We start from the raw sequence: 19787 nt of genomic DNA, 5'->3' as shown, positions 1-19787 counted from the left end.
ACCCTGGTGCAGGTGTGCTGCGGTCAGTTGAAGAATCCGCGCGAGTGTCTCTGTGAGTTTCCCATCACGTCGTAGCTACTCGGTGCTTGCTCGGAAGTTTAGGGGTTTTTTTCGCTGTAAAAAGAAGTTTTCTTCCCACGCACGATGGACGCTAATGTTTTTGTCACTTTTTATGGAATCAAACCCAAAGTAAGGTAAGTACTTCCACACTTTAAACGCTGCACGCTCATACTCTCTCCCGCACTCGATATATTATCCATTGTTGATCTGCACACAGCTGCTGTCACCAACGTCGCACTTGCTTACGTCACTGTCATGAGACATTCTCGCAAAAAAAATCACGGTTTTAGTAACGCAGTAACGCAGCGTTCCTACGGGAAAGTAACGGTAATCTAATTACCGATTTTGCAATAGTAATCCCTTACTTTACTCGTTACTTGAAAAAAGTAATCAGATTACAGTAACGCGTTACAAGTAACGCGTTACTGCCCATCTCTGCTACCCAGTGTTTGTGTTTTTTGGGTTTAGTTATACTTTTTAAGTTTTGTATTATACAGTTCCTGGTTTCTAAGTTTCTGTTCTCAGTGTTTTATGCCCAGGCTTAGTTTTGTCTCTATGTCTTTCCTGTGTCCTGGGTATTGTTACTTTTGTCTCTGTGCTTCATGTCCCCACTGTTCCCACTGTCTGTCATGTTTCTATGTCTCAGTATCACGTCCACGTCTATCTGTCATGCTTCCTGTGTTACTTTGCTACTCCAGTGTTCAGTGTTTTTGAGTTTTGCTTTTCCCCTGTCTCATCACATCAATTAGTCCCACATGTGTGCTTCCTGTTCCCCATCCTCTCGTTAGCCGGCCTGTGTATGTTAGTCCTCAGTCTTCCCCTGCTTGTTGTCATGTCTGTAACCTTTGTGGGCATTCTCTTTGCTGTGTTTTTTCCTCCGTGCTCCTCGTAGTTTTCTAGCTCTCTGTTTCCCAGTTTAGTTCCTTAGTGTCCAAGTTTAATTGTGTTTTGATTTAAGTTCATATTTCTAGTTCCTTGCTTTTGGTTTTCTTTCCTGTATGTGTGAAGAGTCATTTACAGCCAACATAAAGCTGCCTCTTTCAGTTCACCCTTTTTTTTATCAGTCCTACATCCTGCCTGCTACACTGCAAATCCATGACAGTCAAAAGGTAGAGGATTATTTTAAGAAAAAGTAACAAAAAAAAAATCCTATGAAAGCCCCACTACACATGTAACTGTAGCTGTATATTGTGAATTATTATCAAATGGATTTCATGGATTATTAAAATATTAATATGATTAATATTACTGCTGCAGATGTTTAAGCCTGAGCTCACTTTAAATACTTTCTATGCTGTTTAATTTCAGGCAGTGCGTCACGCTCTGTGAAATCAGGTGCTTGTAATTTGGATTTCCTGTCATCATGTATCTCAAAAAACAAAAACAAAACAAAACTCAGTAGTTCAAGCATTAATCTTGATGTATACAATAAAAAAATGTAATTAAAAGGGTTGCATGACTAACTGATAATATTTACAGCAAAACTGGTTAAACTTTGTGCATTCATTCAGTCAGTTAATTTCTCAGAGACGCTGGTGCAGTCTGAACCTGTTTTAATAAATTAGACATTACAGGAGCTCTGTATCTACTCTGCATCATATATATGTATCACACATGTTATTAGTGAGAGGAAATGTAAGTGTTGAGATGGTAAATCACAGAGGAATGACATTAAACTGAACTTAAAATACAAATTGAAATAAAATGAAAAAAATGAAGTTCTGCTCGGATCGTAATGTATTTTCTGAACATTGTAAATCTTCCCTTAACAACAGCTCATAGCTGATACTGAAAAGAAAGTGACTTGAAAATTTAAAAAAAGTCAGTTAAATATAAATTAACATTAAGTAAAAAATTACACAGTGAAACAAACAAGTGGAAACAGACAAATGAGTCAAAGACAAACTCCATCTTGTACTATCTGCATGGTTTTACAGGTCCTGTACAACTACCGTTAACCAAGGGGCTACTACTTCTAGGGCAGCCTTTACTATATCTATTAATAAGTTAATCATTAAAAATCCTACTACCATCTATGTTGCTAACAATAAGCGAAAACTAAAAGCAGAAGTACAAACAGTACAGTAGTTACTGTTGCTGCTAGTAAAACGTCTGAAACAGTCAAATAAGAAAAAAGGTCTGCCCTCCATCTCCAGCCTGACAGAGTTATAAACTTTTATTCAAGGCAAAAGTCTACTTTTTACACATGACTGTAGTGACCATCTGTTACATAAGTGATCAGCTGCACACCAAAAGATGTAGTACGTCAGATATCTCAGTGGGTCTGACGAACCTGCCAATACAATCAGCTGGTGTAACACAAAGACGTTGTTGTGTGCAGAAGAAGTGATGACACTAGGATTTTAATGGTGAAATCATGCGGAGTAGCCATATTTCCTGGAAACCTTTGTAAAATTAGCACATCCAATTATTTCCTCTTTTCTATTTTTTCTTCAGGCGTTGCCAGAATCTTTGCAGAAAAGAAGAAGCCAGGAAATGTTTTACCCACTAACCCCATCCTGTCTGACAGTAAAGCTATAAAATGTACAGGTCCTGCAAAAACTACCCATAATCCTTACTGTTATTCTACCACAAACGTAGACTTCACTACATCTATTAATAGGTTACTATTCCATTTTCAAGAACTTTAACAAAAACTACTACCTATGTAAAATTTCTGTTACTATCATAAATACTGTTATTGCCTCCACCTTATACTAATACTGCAAAATGAACCCTTAAAGTTTGAACCATTGTCTGCTTTCAGATTCCAGCTTGACAGCGTTTGACAGCTTAAGATACACAACTTTCCATATGATTTGAAAGTTTTACATCTGAAGTGGACAGATGTCTTCCAACAAGCCTGATAATACACAAAATGTAGTGCTGTCAGCGTTAATCTCGTTAAAATGAAAATCTATGCGTTGACACTGCGCAGCCCCAAGCATGGGGCGATCCGCATTAACTCGCTAATGCAGATTTGTCGTGTTAACGCGGTTATGGCGTTAACATAATTTTAACAAGATTAACGCTGACAGCACTAACAAAAAATTAATGTATTTGCTGCAGAGAAGAAACGTGCGCAAACGTTTGTATGTTTTTCAATGAAATACAACAAATGAAGTCTTGTAGCGTCTGAAAGAACTCGTTCAGTGATGTCTTGCTCGGTAGGGCTGGATCACCTTGCCCTGAAACACAACATAAGTATAGGGAAGAAGCAATATTGTGTTAGCACTTTAAGCAGTGGTATTGATATCATAGGTACCAATAGCAGCGTCATCACCAGATGCAAACATAAAACAGTTTTTAGAGATGTTAGGGTGACTGTGGCTCAGCAGATTCTATGCATTGTGGGTGCTCAGAGTAGAAAAGTGCTACACAGCTCAAAAAGATAATGCGTTGACCTCTACGGCTGGTTAGTTAAGTTCCTTGTTGAAGGCCTAAAATGAACATTTTCAGCACTAGTATCTGTGTTTTGAACTGATCATAATCGGTCTGAAGTGTGGTTAAATGGTGCCAGCTACATCTAACTGTGTGGACATGGAGCAAACTCAAGGCCATGAAGACTTCATACAGTTTAAATTGACTAGAGTAGCAAACCCACACACTGTCCATGGGAAGCAGACAGCGTACAAACCTATTCACATACACTATGATTGTTATAGTATGATGCTATTTTATATTGTGACACAGCATTGTAATGTGATATCCTCTTCTGTGTTAAATATACAGATATATAGGATTGTGGAGTTGCTAGAAAAATATTTGTAATGCAAAATTAAAACTCACAGTATCAGTTCTGTCAGTAACAGTGGAAGGTTTGTTTACCTGAATAGCCCACAGTGTTTCTGCGTTCTCGTAGATGTGAGCTGAAGGCTCTTCCACCTGTTTGCTGCTTTTGTTCTTCCTCGAACACAGCAGTACCAAAACCCCACCTGCCAACAGATCATTGAGTCACTCCACCTTCAAACTCACAGTCAGGACAGAATGTCTCATAATGAATGTAAGAATATGATCCGGTCTGAATACTGCTGCTATTCTCAAAATGATTTAGTCAAGTAAAATAAAAAAACAACAACAAAATAAATCAAATAAGATATTCAAGCAAAAGAAAATTACTGAAACACTAAAATAAAACAAAAATATACAGGTTATTTGTCAATTTGAACATCTTTGTCCACACTTCCTCTCTGAAGAGGTTTGTCTCATCTTTTCACTGAGACTCAGGGTGTCTACATGACTAACTGGCTTTTCAGAGAGAGGTTGGGTTGTAATGTTTATTCTGAAGTTCTGAAAATCCCATGATAAATGTCCTCTATATCACAATATTTAAGGGAACTAAAAGTAAAACTGAAACTTAGAAAAGCTAAACTGAAATGAGAGAAAACAAACAAACTGAAGCTTTACTGACTTGAAATCAAAAACTCAAAATAAAAAATAAAACCCACGTCAAAAATACAAACTACAAGAACTCCGTTTGATCAGCATTGTTCACTAAGGTGAATGTTGTTGACATACTTTTTTAAGTGATTTGGATTGGCACAAATTATAAATGATGGACTCATCATCATTTTCCTAGACATAAACTTACTAATCCCACACTGGGGAAATTCACAGACGATTAGGGTTCAGCAAGAAAACCTAAATTAGAGATATATTCGAAAGAAAAAATATATATATATTATATTATATTATGTTAAAGAACTAAATAAGGAAAATAGTGTACAAAAACTATCTAGCAGTTATTTCTACTATTTACTAATGGTTGCTGGGCAACAGATCAGTCGATTAACAACAGACATTAATGAAAGATCAGAAATTGTGTTATGATTGTGATTCAGTCAATGAAGGATGTGGGTGTTCTTGTAGAGGCTCTTTTTCCTGATATTAAAAGAACTTTTTGATCAAAGTTAATCAGAAAATACTTAAAATATCAAACTTTAGTGTGTTTGAAAAGATAGAATCATGTTTAAAAATACATAAAACACATCAGAGCACTGAAATTAATTAATCATGGGCGACAAGCCTCAGGTTAAATGTGACTAACACTATTAGTATGCTCTTCTCAAAAAGTCTGTGCAAATATTACCAAACCAGAGGTCACAATATGAGGACAGAGCATGTAGCTGAGCTCATGTATTCGTGTCCTAACTGTTCCTTTAGTACAGATGTCAGTGAGTCATTTTTCATTTTATTTTATTATTTTTTTAAATTACCAGCTTTTAAAGCTCCAGTGAACGCTGTGATAGATAAATTTGGGTCGTGTTCATCGGTGAATAGTGTGGCTCGTCCAGTAGTGGATGTCGGTATTTACAGTTCAGACCAGAATCTCCTAAACTTATCTCCACTCACACTCACCCATTATCAGGATGATGACAGCGGCAACTGAGACGGATATCATGAGGATGAACTGAGTCATGATGCAGTCCTTCAGCAGGTTGCTGTTGGAGGCATCTGGAGAAAGATGAAAGAGGAACAAAGGAGAGATAATCAATGGAAAAAAAGAAAAAAAAGTATTGTTTTATTTCTTTAGAACCGTTACAGTTATGATAATTAAAGTTTCCAATCGGGGCATTTTGTTGACAAATTATTCTGAAAACAGTGCAGAAGATTCACATCTCCAATCACAACCAGTGATCCAAACTAAGGTACTAACAAGTTAAATTAACTTTGATTTCTGAGGCAACTTAAATGTAGAGAAAAGGAAAATATTTAATTGACACACGAACAAGAACGTCAGCTACCTACCAACTGTAAGTATACAACTCGTTCTTATTTAGATATGCACGAGATGTCTTCTGGTGTTGGTGCCCTGATCTAATGCTCACACATGAAGTACAAACACAAAGCAAATGGGACACGAGTTCCTCGCCACTCATCCTAATTTGACTAAAGAGGACTGTTTTTTTTTAATTTTTTTTATTTGTGTTTAGTATTACCATGGAGCCAAGACACCAATGGTCAAGCACACTTTCACACCATCTGTGACGACAGCAGTATTCGGCAGAATAGCTCTTCTGATGCTTTTTTAGTGGAGGCATTTGAAAGAAGGGCCAATTTTTAGTTTCTGCTGTCTATTGGTTGTGGGGGCGGGGGAGGGACAATGTAGCACTTGAGCTCATTTCTCAACGTATTGATTTCATAATTTTCAACAGAATGGTCATCAAAGTCAAATTATTCTGAATCAGGAACCATATGACTACAATACTACTGAAACCCTCACCTCCAGCTAGATCCAATGGTGACCTCAAAGTAATCAGTAAAGCACAAGTCAGTAGATTATAGACAAGTTTTATGTCTGTTGACCAGATTAAGATGATTTATGAAAAGTAGACGTTTCCACAAACAGACCACTTGTTCAGCCTCATCGCCACCATAATTGTAAAACAATGCTTTACTTATTGAGTATTATCAGTTTTTTTTCCTGTTGCATAACTGCTGTATTGATGAAGAAGACAAAACTCTTTTTGACCCTCAATTTTATTTTATTGTTAACAAACACATTTGCCATATTTTCCATTTTACATGTGTGTTTATTGCCATATACCACGAGTCTATCCATGCTCACATGCACATGGGCTTAAAAGACTGTCACCATAGCCCAATGGTATTGTTAGAGGTTAAGAACAAATATTCACATACATCCCACATTACTGCAAGAATGTGGTCACAGCTTTCCTAAACATGTTGAAACAGTCAAAACTCCTGTTAGACAGCTCAAAATGTGCATTTCTACAAATACATCATGCGATCTGAACACCAACTAATTTGTTTTGCAGCAATAAAGTAAATTGAAAGTTGGGTACTTACCTAACAAAAGGTGGAAAGTCTCCACAAAATGAATGCTGCCACCTCTCTTGATGCCACAGAAGTAAAGCCTGCAGTCCTCTGCTGTATAGTTTTTAATCACAAGTTTGTTTCCCAGGATTGAGAATTTGGATTCAAAACCAGGAGAGCAGTAGGTAGAGCCTGCTGAAGAAAAACTGCGGCCGATACCTGCTCTGAACTGACTGTGGATCTCCATGTACCAGTGGATCTCTGATGTCTGATTGGAGCAGGTTAGAGTGACATTGGTCCCCAGCTCTCCTCTGACCTCGGTCACGTTCTCGGCCTCTGCACAGAGCAGAAGCACCAACAGGATCATCCACAGGAGAACCATGATCAGCTTCAGCATCCACAACAAGACGGAGTCGTCTGAAAGCAGCTCAGCTCTGATGTGATTCTAAGAGGGAAGTGCTCTACACTTCCTTTTTCAGATGGTCACTTGATATGACATCAGATTTTTTTAAAAACCACAAAAACGAACAAGCGCTCAGGAAGTAGAATTACATTGACCCTTGCTTAAACGCAGTAGCTTGGTTTAGTATTAGAGATATTCAACTGTTTTCTGCAGCTCAATGATTTAATGACAATACTGCAGTAGTGACGCTAGTAATGAGAACAACAGCAACTTTAACAGCAAAATCATTGTACCAGAGATGACAGTGACATGTTTAAAGTAACAGCTTTTTTGTTTTGTTTTTTGGACTGGCTGCTACATGACATAAAAGGCTCATTTTAAATTGTACGGTGTCTTCTGATCTTCTTAAATGTTCCCACGGTCAAGAAATAGATTAGAAATAGAAATATGGATTAAAAGAACAAATATTACATTGTAATAAATGTAATTTTTATTAAACAGTGAAACAAAGTGGAAGCAGACAAATTACTTTTTAATACTGTTACAACAAATCATGAAATATACTGTGTACTGATACTACACATGAAAAAATGAAATGAATGAATCAAATCCCGTGATGTCTTGCTGAAAGAGGGTCGCCTACCCTGAAACAGAAAATGAGTAATCAGTACAGGGTAGTACAAGTAGTACTATTAGATAGTATTACTACTATCACTGTAACTTTTAATAGCTACAGTGATAGTCTTTGCAGCGTTAGCAGCAACACTGAAGGAGTAAAATAGCTATAGAGATCAAAACTTTTTAGCATTTTAACATGTGGGTCTGTGGGCAACTGTCTTTTTTAGAGCCAGACTCAAGTCTATATTAGGAAAAATGAGGTTTTTGCTGCTTCACTTTGGCTTTGAAGATAATATTTTGACCCTGGTTCATCTCATTCATTTGACTTGATCATCATGTTTTTCGTGCCAAAACACTGGTGTTCCTGAAGAAACCATACCTCACAATTGAGTAAGGCACCAGCCCTGCCCTAAGTTATGCCCTGCTTTTCATTCTTTCTGCACTAATGTTACCATGACTTCCTAAATGAACATCATGTTTTATTCAGTAAGACCTGAAAGGAGCTCCTGAGGCCATAAACCCACCAGAAAAGTGTTTGCTGAGCCCACTGGAAGCTGGAAGGAGTTTTGTGAAAAACTAAATATAATTCATGATTTAATAGCTCACAGAAGCAACTTTAGGAGCAATAATTTGAAGTAACCATTTCTGTATGACTTTAACCCAACCACAGTGAGACCTGCTGATGTACAGTTGGGAGATGATGGCTGAGAAATGAGTATATCAGAGGGACAGTTCAGGCTGAGCGGTTTGGAGCTAAAGCTAGAGAGGCTGTGATGTCGCATTACTTTGATTATGTTTGTCCCTGATGCAGCTCATCCAAATGCACATGAAAACATTAATAATGGGGTAAATCAAAAGTTATAGAGACAAGGCTGAGATGTTTTGGGCGCACATAGAGGATGGGTAGTAGATATATTGGACAAATTATGTTAAATATGGAGCTGCCAGGCAGTAAAAGAGGAAAAGAAGAAGACCTCAGAGAAGATCAGTGTGACAGAGGAGGATACTATTGCATGGTGGACTGGGGTGAATTTGTTGGAACGTCCTGTCTTGGGAAAACTGTATGACTGTGATAACGCACACCTGGATGATCTGAAGCAGCAAACATAAATGACCAGGAATCTTAAATGAACAAAGCTGTTTTAGATTCTATTAATTTCAGAAGACATCACATGCATATTTCCATTTTGTCATTACGACTTAATGCCTGTTAATGTTCATCATAGCAGCCGAACATTTTTTAAACATTATAGAGAGTGATCCTAGTACCAGTACTGTCAGTAGTCATGGTTTATGCAGCACACACAGCATCAGTTTTGTTAGCAGTCACAGTTTTTACTTACCTGCACAGCCCGCAGTAGCTCTGTAGCATTACAGATGTGACCTGAAGCATCAGTCGTAGCATTTTCTCCTCTTCAAGCACAGCAATATGATGACAAAACCTGCCAACAGAGCTGTGAGTCACTTCTTGTTTATCCAGATGTACAGATCCAGATATATTCTTATAATACACAGATTTCTGTGCAGTCGCTGACAGTATAAAGCTGCTTCCTCACTTGTAAGAGTGATTGGTCAAAGTGCAAAATGATTAAAAGAAATACGGACTGAAGTTTGACCAACACTTCTAATATGTGCTGCCAGAAACATCTATTCAAACATTAGATACTGTGATCTGAAGTTAGAAAATGTGCTAAATTTATCTACTGTGACACACTCACTGATTATTAGTGGCTGCCTTTGTCATTCTGAGACACAGATGATGATGAGGTGACTCTTATAGCAGTCGTTCTGTGGGTCGTTGGGAGGAACAATGACATCTGGAAACAAAGAGGCAAAAAGATCAACTGAGAACATGTTATAGTTACAAATCAGCAACTTGAAACACGCCCACCATCTATAAATTTTCATTGAAAAACATACTTTTCATATATCAGATATATAAGGTAGTATACAGCCATGATAGAAAAAACTCTTATTTCTTTAAACAACAACAACAAAAAACCCATCTAGTTACCTGTATCAATACACCATCTTATTGCTCTGCTGGGGTTTTTGTGTTAATTATTAATTTCTTTTTATTCTTTTTATCCAAAGAAAGGATCGCTTTCACTCAAGAAATCAAGGAAATCAGAATAGGTGCAGCAGTTTGCCTTATGAAATCCAACCTTGAAGCTGCAAGGAACTTTTTTGTACCCAGTGTAAGTTCCAAAAAAGGAAAAAGAAAAATATATCAAGCTCACAAGTTGAGTTATTACTTGTTAGGTTCTCACTGCCAAAGTTTTCTTTTACAGTATCTCAGGACATGTTAAAACCCACCACGCTGGACCTTCACAGAGGAGAGTTTGAGTCAAAACAAATGGTGGGAAGTTTGGATGTGAAAAAAATAACACATGATCTCATTCCATTTGCATTCATTCTCACACTTACTAATACTAATGACTATGAAGGTCAGACATGAGAACAGAGCGAATGCAAAAAGTAAAGAACGTGGTAATAGATAACAAGTTAAAACATGCAAAACAGAAAAGAGAAATCCTGTTAGCCTGCTCAAAACCTGCTTTTCTGCAAATACGTCATAAAGCCTGAGAACTAACTAATCATTTGTTAGTCATATGTTCATATGTTTTACAGCAATAAGCAAAAAAAAAAAAACAAACCAAAAAAAAAAAAAAAAAACTTGGCTACTTACTTGAGACGAGGTGGAAAGATTCCACAAAATGAATGCTGCCATCTCTCTTGATGCCACAGAAGTAAAGCCTGCAGTCCTCTGCTGTCAAGTTTTTAATTATCAGTTTGTTTCCCGTGATTGAGAACTTGGTTTCAAAACCAGGAGAGCAGTAGGTAGAGCCTGCTGAGGAAAAACTGCGGCCGATACCTGCTCTGAACTGACTGTGGATCTCCATGTACCAGTGTGGGTCTGATGTCTGATTGGAGCAGGTTAGAGTGACATTGGTCCCCAGCTCTCCTCTGACCTCGGTCACGTTCTCGGCCTCTGCACAGAGCAGAAGCACCAACAGGATCATCCACAGGAGAACCATGATCAGCTTCAGCATCCACAACAAGACGGAGTCGTCTGAAAGCAGCTCAGCTCTGATGGACTCTGACACAGAAGTGCTCTACACTTCCTACTTTACATGGTGACTTCAGTCAGTGTGACGTCTGAAAAACACAAACAAAACCAAAACCGAAAACAAATCCCCTTAATGTCGCACAGGAACTAAAACTTTACCACTTCCAGGCAGTAGTGTGGCATGTGGGTTAATGTGGGTTCTAACAGCTTCATACTTCATCGGATGACATCTCGGGGAGGCACACTGCCGTGAGTTCTCAGAAATTGGCTGCTTGAGCACAAGAAATGACAACATCACAGAACGCAAGCTCGCGGCTCTCCAACGGGAGATTGAGAGACCAGTGTTGGACTGTAGAACTGCTTTGAAATTCATATGAGCTGTTCGCAATAAAGTAAAAAATACCATCACTTATGCGGATACCCCTCTGGCGCCAGCTGCAAGGCCAGAGCTGAACAAAACACCCTGATAACGACTGTGTTTAGTCTGTTCCTTCCCATTCCATGCAAGGCCACCTGGGTTGGCTGGAAGACTGTTTACTTAGCCTAGCAGGGCGAAGGTCAGCTGAACTATGGACACGCACACGCAACCTGAACCTGAGCAGGTAAACCAACAGCCGTAAACCAATAACAAACTCATCCTACATGATAAAAAAAATGCTGTCTTCCTCAGCTTTGTCCCAGCATTTGTCAACAGGACACAACCACAAAACGAGAGAAACAACACATTTACTGAGTGGTAGTTAAGCTAGCTCCCCTTAAGAGAGATGTCCAGTCCAGCTGCAACTTCCAGGTCTAGGGCCCATTTTCTTTCCAATGGTAAGCACAGCTCTCTCTTCAGCACCACAGAGTGGCGCAGAGTCCCCCCCACTTCACATGCTGCACCAGTCTGTCTGATAAGTTTCTGCTCCGATTTCCCTAAAACTTCACTTGAAACAACATCTTTTACCCAGTTAGAAGTGGGTACTCTGCACGTTTCCACTTGAGAATCATGACACAATCACCATGCCAGTCACCTCACACTCAGCTGCAGCCAACAATGATGGTTTTCCAACTGAAAACCATCAGCTGAGTGGGAGCACTGATTGAAATATATTTTAAAATAGGGACTTAACTCTTTTGCTTAAAAATCAATTATCACCCACACAGCTTAATACAAATGCAAGAAAGTTAACTGTTTTAAGGTCTCAGCCTTCAGACGCAGCACTCTCCTGATTGGTTTAAACAGCCAGTCATTCATAGGCTGATCAGATCATGAATGTCTCCATGACACTCTGACTCAGGTGGACCTGCAGCAGGGAGCTCCAACATACTGAAACACTAAAACAATGAAAGGGAAGAAAGTTCAATCTCAGCACGTTTGCTGCTGGACTTGGAGGCTCTGAGTTGATAAGAACGTCTTCTTCCACATGTGTGTTAGTGCATAATGGTGCTTTTATAGATTAGAGTTCATTCCTACAGCTCTGTCATCATTTAAGCTTCAGTAAAATTATTTAAGTGAGGTCCTACTGATCATTGTTACCACCTGAAAATAAAGTACTTTATTTGCTGCTTTATTTTTACACATTGCAACTTAGAAGCTTTCTTTTTTTTTGTAAAAGAAGCTGGGTGCTTATATGAGATGAGGCAGAACATGTGCACAGCATAAAAAATGTCCTTCAGTCAATCCAATCACTCTGTGTTTCTCAGAATTAAACGTTGGCTTCAAAATCAAAAAGCAGTACATAGAAACTGTAAGTGACACATTGCACCTGATGCATCATCTGAACTGACTGTACCAGTGTTTACCTGAACTGCCATAAGAGCAGGTTAGAGTTAGAATCACGTTCTCGGCCTCTGCACAGAGCAGAACCACCAACAGGATCATCCACAGGAGAACCATGATCAGCTTCAGCATCCACAACAAGACGGAGTCGTCTGAAAGCAGCTCAGCTCTGATGTGATTGACAAATTATTGCTCTACACTTCCTGTTTCACACAATCAGTCAGCTCATCATGTCCCAGCTGATCAAGTGGCTCCACCTCTTGTCTCCAAGCTGTTACTGCAGAAACACATTCATACACATATTAAGTAAAACAAATCAAAGTAGATAATAACTTCAATGAGGTGGCACATTTTCTACTACTATAACACTGCCAAAACACGTACTACACCATTTGGTAGTACTGACACTACAGACCCAACTCTATCTTGTACTTCTAGGTCTGCTAGTCAGGGTACACCCTGGAAAGGTCGCCAGTCTGTCGCAGGCTAACACAGAGAGATAGACAACCATTCAATTCATAACCAATTAATCAAACCACACAAAGCACATCTTTTGACTATGGGAGGAAGCCGGAGGACCTGCAGAGGACATGCAAACTCCACACAGAAAGGCCACGGCCAGATGGTGGATTCAAACCCAGGACCTAACCGCTCGGTGCTACCCACCATGTTGCCCCTTCTGTAGTACATAATCGACTTATTTGTACACATGTGTAATGATCATCAGTATCTGGAATATTAATGACTTTGTGTTCAGCTGCACTGTAAACACCAGCAGATCCAGAGTGATGGGCCTTGAAGGGATCATTTTATATATGAATTGGCCTTTAAAAGAGGACCTGAGGAGACAAGTTAAATCCAGGTACTTTGATCAGGAAATGATGACAACAAAATTTTAGTGACATCATTTGGAGTATGTGTGGAACATTGTGTACGATTACCACATGAAATTACTGACCTTTTACTGTGTTATTTTTTACAGTTATTCCATAGAATTCTTGCAAGAAAGTAAAAGTCTTTCCACAAACACAAACAAGAATCAGCACTTTTAGAAAGTTTACTACATCTATAATTAGTCTACCCCTCTATTTGTTCTATTAATGGGACTTCTACTATTCTAATTATTGAGAACAACAGTTGCTCCATATTGATCATGACAAATAATGAAAAAAACAGCTCTTTCTGAGTAGTCGTGTTTTCCTTGTAAGCTGTACATGATGACCACATTAAATCACTTCCCTTTGCCGACTTTAGTTTTACATAATACACTTTTTTTTTTCAGGAAACAAGTCATGGCATAAACAATGGAAACAAGCAAAAACATCATTATTTTTATATCCAGTTCGGTCACATAGTGCTGCCGTAAATCCTACCATAGGCTTAGGGATGGGGCAAGCAGGGCTAACACAGAGGCTATGTCCACACTAGCCCGGATAAATTTATAACGGCGTTTTTGTCTGAAATGCTCCGCGTCCACACTAGCGTTTACAGTCATTTTCGCAGAGTTGAAAGAGAGAGAGAGTTAAAGAAATCGAAGAAAAGCTATCTGGAGCATGTACAGACTGATATTAATCTTTAATAGGGCTGTCAAAATTGAGAGCAAACAAAACAACTGCTGTATAATGCCCTCCGCTATCTTAGTTTAATTGATCATGTGACTGCATCATATAACTAACATGCGTCATTGTTTTAGAAAGTCTTCGTTTTCACGGTCCATACTGTGACGCGAAAACACCGTTTTCAAATCATTGCGTTTTGTAAAGCGTTTTCAAAACGCTGCATTTTCCTTGAGCGAAAACGCCGTCTCAGTGTGGACGGGAGGCCAAGGAGAAAACGATGCGTTTTCAAACAAAAATGCATTAGTGTGGACGTAGCCAGAGAGACAGACAGTCGTTTGCATTTACATTCACGGCTATGGCACCAATTAACCTAACCCCACTAATTGCACGTCTTCGGACTACCTAGAACTACTCACGATCCTGCTACTACTGCTATTAATACTACCACAAGCATGGACTTTATGACTTCTATTACTAGATTTCTACTGAATTTACAAGCATTTTACGCCAAGGCCTCCTTTAACAATTAAGATACTTGTAATAAATGTGGGCTGTTTGTAGCTGTGGAGGAAAGACTAAGTGAATTAGAGACCTAGTTCCCCACCCTCGAAAGTCCTGTATGTGGTCAATATCCATTAGTCTCTGTAAGCAAAGGTACCTTAGTTAACATTAGTTCAGAGTAGAATGTCCTGAGCATCCAGGAACTCAGGCTGGCTGGATGAGGATATGGGTGCAGTGTAGTCCTAAATAGAAGCCTCTGTGCTGGCACACTACCAGTCTGTTCACGTTTCAAAGAGCTTTTTCCCAGTTGGTGAAACATCTACGAGGAAGAAACAAACTCTGGTTATTGGCGACTCAATTTTGAGAAAATGGAAAGCAAGACAATACATCAGCTATTGTCCATTGTCTTCCAGGGACCAGAGCAGCTGACATTAAATAAATTCTGAAACTGCTGGCTAAAGATAAACATAGATTTAGTAAAAGAAAATAATTCACCAGTAATGACACCTGTCTACATCAATCAGAGGCCAGTAAAAAAAAATGTCAGCAAACAAAATTACAAAGAAAGAATTTTTATTGAAGTATCCTCAACTGAATCAAAGACAAAAGAAACAGTTAAATGTGGATTCTTCAACAGTTACGTTTCACTCTTCAAAGCCTCTTAGTACATGCTTTAATAACTGACCAAGATATGACTTAATTTTATCTTACAAAACCTGGTTACTGACTAAAACGGGTCCTATCTATTTTTTAAAGATAGCTGCTAATTTTTCCAATATTCCTGTTTCTTCAGGAATGTGATCTATTGAAAGCAGCAGTGGTGAGGCAGGTTTATGTTTCAGTGTGTGATTACATAAATAAGATCTCTCATTTTTAAAATAAGTACACATTAGCCTCTCATTTGGCTTCTTTAATAAATTGAACTGACGGAGAGAGTTTTGCAGGCACATGAAGGGGTTTACTCATCTGTGTTAATTACAGGAACATAGTACTGTGACTATTTTCTCAGTACTGTGCACACAAACAAAACAAAGCAAATATGACAGACAGATGTCACTGAGTGCACCTCTCTCTGCACACAGTAAAAATTAAACAAAATTAAGAGCCAGAACACATTATCTTACCATCTGTCCAATAAATGCCTGAAAGTGATTTAACTGAATGGACTGGTCTTAAATTTGTTTTGTTACCAGCAGGGGTGATTCTAGGATTAGAGCTTTGGGGGTGCTGAGCACCCAGAGAGCTGCCCAGCCAGGCAAACTTTACACGTCACGATGAGACTTCTTCCCTGTCTCTGTCAGTCCCTGCATCCTTAAATGTTTACAAAATATTAATTTAAAAAAACTATAAAAATGGAGGCAACTTTGCCTGTAGTAGAATATATAAAATGTATGAAAAAATCTTTACTGCAGATAATAATTTTGCTAATTTAATAATAATAATTTTGTGTTGTAAGATTTATGACTTTCATGCTTTCATAGTGGTACTTAGGAGAGCTTGACATTTTTATCAGGTGGTACACACTGTAAAAAGTTTGAGAAACACTGATAAGTGTATGTGTGCTTTTGGAAAACATTTAAAGCTGCAGTACAGAATCTTTGAAACAAGCTTAAAACATTTGTAGAATATAAACAGAGCATCTGCTCCTCTTTACAGCTCCTCACTCCACCAGGGCTGTTTGGCACTTTCTGATAGTGTGCAAATGTGATGTACGTACTGCGGCAGTCATACAGACAACTGGACGGTACAAAAGTTGGCCGACCTATTACTGGCTGAGGTTTTAGTAGAGTTGTGGCTGAACCACATAAAAATATATTATTAATTTTAATCTCCGCAATCAATGATAATGTTTTGTTGGAATGTTGTTAAAGAGGGTCAAAAATGCTTCAACCCAGTTTGTTTTGCAGATTCTGTATAGCAGCTTTAATATAGGGAGGACACAACTTCCAGATTGTGTGAAATCAGTTTTTTCTCTTTTTCAGTTTAACAGTTTCTGTTGTGCCTGTCACTGTTCCCTGTCTGTTTTCTTACCTGGTTCTTCCTGACATTGTACTTTCTCCTCATGTTCCCTCTTTCCTCTCTCCCTCTTTGGACTGACAATCATACACAAATAGATTGTATTCAATTAGATGAAAAATTACATTAATATGAAAAAAAATACTACTAAGATCACTAATGATAGTCCTCTCTCAGTGTACTTTCAACCAAAAGGCAAATAACCAAACCGCATAAACATCTAATAAAAGATATAAATATTGAAACACTGATCCAACATTATTCTTGATTAACGGATCGTTTGATTTTACACTTTTACCTGAATGTGGCTCCTTTTTTTGAAAAAACTTCCTTATATCCCTTATAAACATGGCTGTCTCGCTGTACACAAACACACACACACACACACACACACACACACACACACACACACACACACACACACACACACAACAGGAGTTATAAGGTTAATTGGCATTCAGTCAGTTAGCTAGTTAGTATCCATTTCTAACAGGGCAGTGGTAACAACAGTAGGCTACGTTTTAGATTTTAAATAGGCTGTATAAATTTCAATGGGAGCAACAGGACAATGAAATGTTGCTGAATTTACTACAGAACAGGACGGATTGTAGGGTAGCAAACATTGTCAGAAAACAAGTTTTTAACACAGCAGGTTACCTGGGTGGGTGTAATGTTTTTCAGCTAAAAAGAAACATGGTCTGACTCCTACCAACTATATAAAGAGTAACTGAAGGTTAAATGCAGCTAATATGTCCTGTTTTAAGCCAGGCACTTACACCTCCGCTCTGCTGCGTCTCAGCCACCATCGCTCTGGCAGCAACGGTGCTAGAGCCAGAGTAGGGGAGAGGCGAGCTGAAGCTAACCATTGTTTTAACCGTTGTTAAAATGTTATGTCTCAAACAAGTACAGTTTTTTTTTTTTTTTGCTTTTTATATTTTTAGTAGTGTGTCACACAAACAGCAAATATTGTCAAAAAAAAGTCAAAAAAGTAAGAAATCTTTGGGGGTGATTTGATTCATTCAAAAATGGGCTAAAATCGCCCCTGGTTACCAATATTAAATTCAGATATTCTAGTCAGGATTTGGTCGATATCTGATCTAAATGTTAGATTAATGCATTCTCAGTTAAGAGTCTCAACTTTTCCACAAGGCGTGGTTGTGCTGTAAAGCTATAGCTTCCCACTCAGACCCAGACTTCCTGTAATGCATCATACAATCAGCATTTACAGAAGAAAAGACAATTATGACAGAGTCAAGTATGTCTTAGTCTGCGTGTTCCATTCCCTGCTCTCTGTTCCAGGCATTCCAGCTTTCTTGTACTTAGTTTTCCTGGTTCGAGTTTTATGTTAGTTTCCCCCCTGGTTATTTCCTTCATTTGGCTTATGTTTTTGTTTTTAGCCACAATAAACGCTCGCATTTCCTTAAAGTTCAGTTCCACCTTTTTTTTCTTCTGCTTTTGGGTCCGCACACCACAACTCCCATGTGATCTGTTATTGCAGATCGTGACAGGAAAGAGACGTAAAACTTTAATGAGAAAGGAAAGCAAGAAGATCAGCAAAATAAGGGAACTGTTCCACTTGAAACACAGATTTCTTTGCAGTGCCATGCATAGTGAAGTAGCATGATGGAATCACCCATTGAAGTATCTGAGATGAAACATTCACTGTGCATTACCTTTAAATAACTACTTCCTGTTGTCTTACCAGTTAGTGTTTCAGGCTGTTTCTTTTTTTTTCCAGCTTTAGGAAATATCCTGACCTGTTCACCTCAAGGATAAATTCACATATTTCAATGTAGAAACAGCTCTGAACTGTTTCAGCAACATTTCTGCTCATGACCAACAATTTTGACACCTTTAAAATGTGTTTTAAAAACTTCAAACATATCAGCTTTGTTATTAAGCTCACTGAAAACAAGAATCACATAAAAATGAGTTTGGGGTTATTTAAAATAGAGAGAAAAAAATATATACACATTCCAAGACTTTTCTATTTTTTCAAAATGGATATACAGTAAATAAATCAAATTATTTGACATTTTTGATTCATGTTTTATCATGTGTGTTAGTGCCGCTATTGTTTTCTTTCTACAACTATACATTTTATTTGCTTTTCATTGATGAAAAACTGAACTACAGACAAGAATCAGAAAACAAATGGTAAATGGCCTGTATTTTTATATAGCGCTTTACTAGTCCCTAAGGACCCCAAAGCGCTTTACACATCCAGTCATCCACCCATTCACACACATTCACACACTGGTGATGGCAAGCTACATTGTAGCCACAGCCACCCTGCGCCCCAGGGATAACGTTCATTAAATAAAAATAAATAAATAGATAAATCAGCAGGATATTTCAAAGAACTCACCAGCTTTGCCCTCAGTGCTGATTGCTGAGTGGAGAATTGTTATCTGAGTGAGTTAGAAAGAGCAGCAGGACACAGCCTCACACAGCAGATTCAACAGGGCTGTAACAGTTTCTCTGGTTTGTCTCTGGTTTACACTGTTAGGCAGCAGGAAAAAAACCCAGCATGCACCACAAGGAAGTACATGTTATTCTAGGACGTCAGCCTTTTTGTCACTTATCATTTCTGTGCTGTTTTTACGTATATTTGTATATTCTTGTATTCAAGCTAGCTTCTCCTTTTCTTTCTCTAAATGATATTGTGGTGGCAGATTTCTTTTCTCATATATTAATCACATATATATAATTATATCACATTAGTTACAGTAATATCACTTTCTCACTTTACCATAGTAAGAGCACTCCTGTCACTAGTTTACATGCATGTGGAAAGTTAACACAGTGAGGTCATTGTAATGGGAGACATTAAACAGATAGTGAGACTCTTTCTGCTTATCAGGGATGTAAATCCTTAGGTGAAGGCTAAGCAGAAAACAAGGTCATAATTCTCTCTGTGAGGGAGGAGGTATAGCCCCCCCGTGAGAGGGGCCAACATGTAAGAGTTTGTGAAATGTTCTTTGTCTGTGTTGTAAAGGCGGTGTCCACAATTCAGAAATG

The 19787-nt window shown here is 38.4% G+C and overlaps 1 protein-coding gene across 1 annotated transcript; it reads right to left on the bottom strand.

Annotated features, from left to right (window-relative positions):
* Positions 1-3196: 3196 nt before the first annotated feature.
* Positions 3197-7234, bottom strand: LOC146607915 (uncharacterized). Its single transcript, XM_085348983.1, has 4 exons — positions 6871-7234; positions 5419-5514; positions 3889-3995; positions 3197-3248 (listed from the first exon to the last, which is right to left on the bottom strand). The coding sequence occupies exons 1-4, from the start codon at positions 7232-7234 to the stop codon at positions 3210-3212; spliced, it is 606 nt and encodes a 201-aa protein (XP_085205109.1). The 3' UTR covers positions 3197-3209.
* Positions 7235-19787: the final 12553 nt, after the last annotated feature.

The sequence above is a fragment of the Diplotaxodon limnothrissa genome, linkage group LG23 (assembly GCF_057381915.1).
Source record: "Diplotaxodon limnothrissa isolate DT_005_m linkage group LG23, D_limnothrissa_male_GT1.1, whole genome shotgun sequence".
Lineage (NCBI taxonomy): Eukaryota > Metazoa > Chordata > Actinopteri > Cichliformes > Cichlidae > Diplotaxodon > Diplotaxodon limnothrissa.
This window is presented reverse-complemented; position numbering and strand designations above follow the sequence as displayed.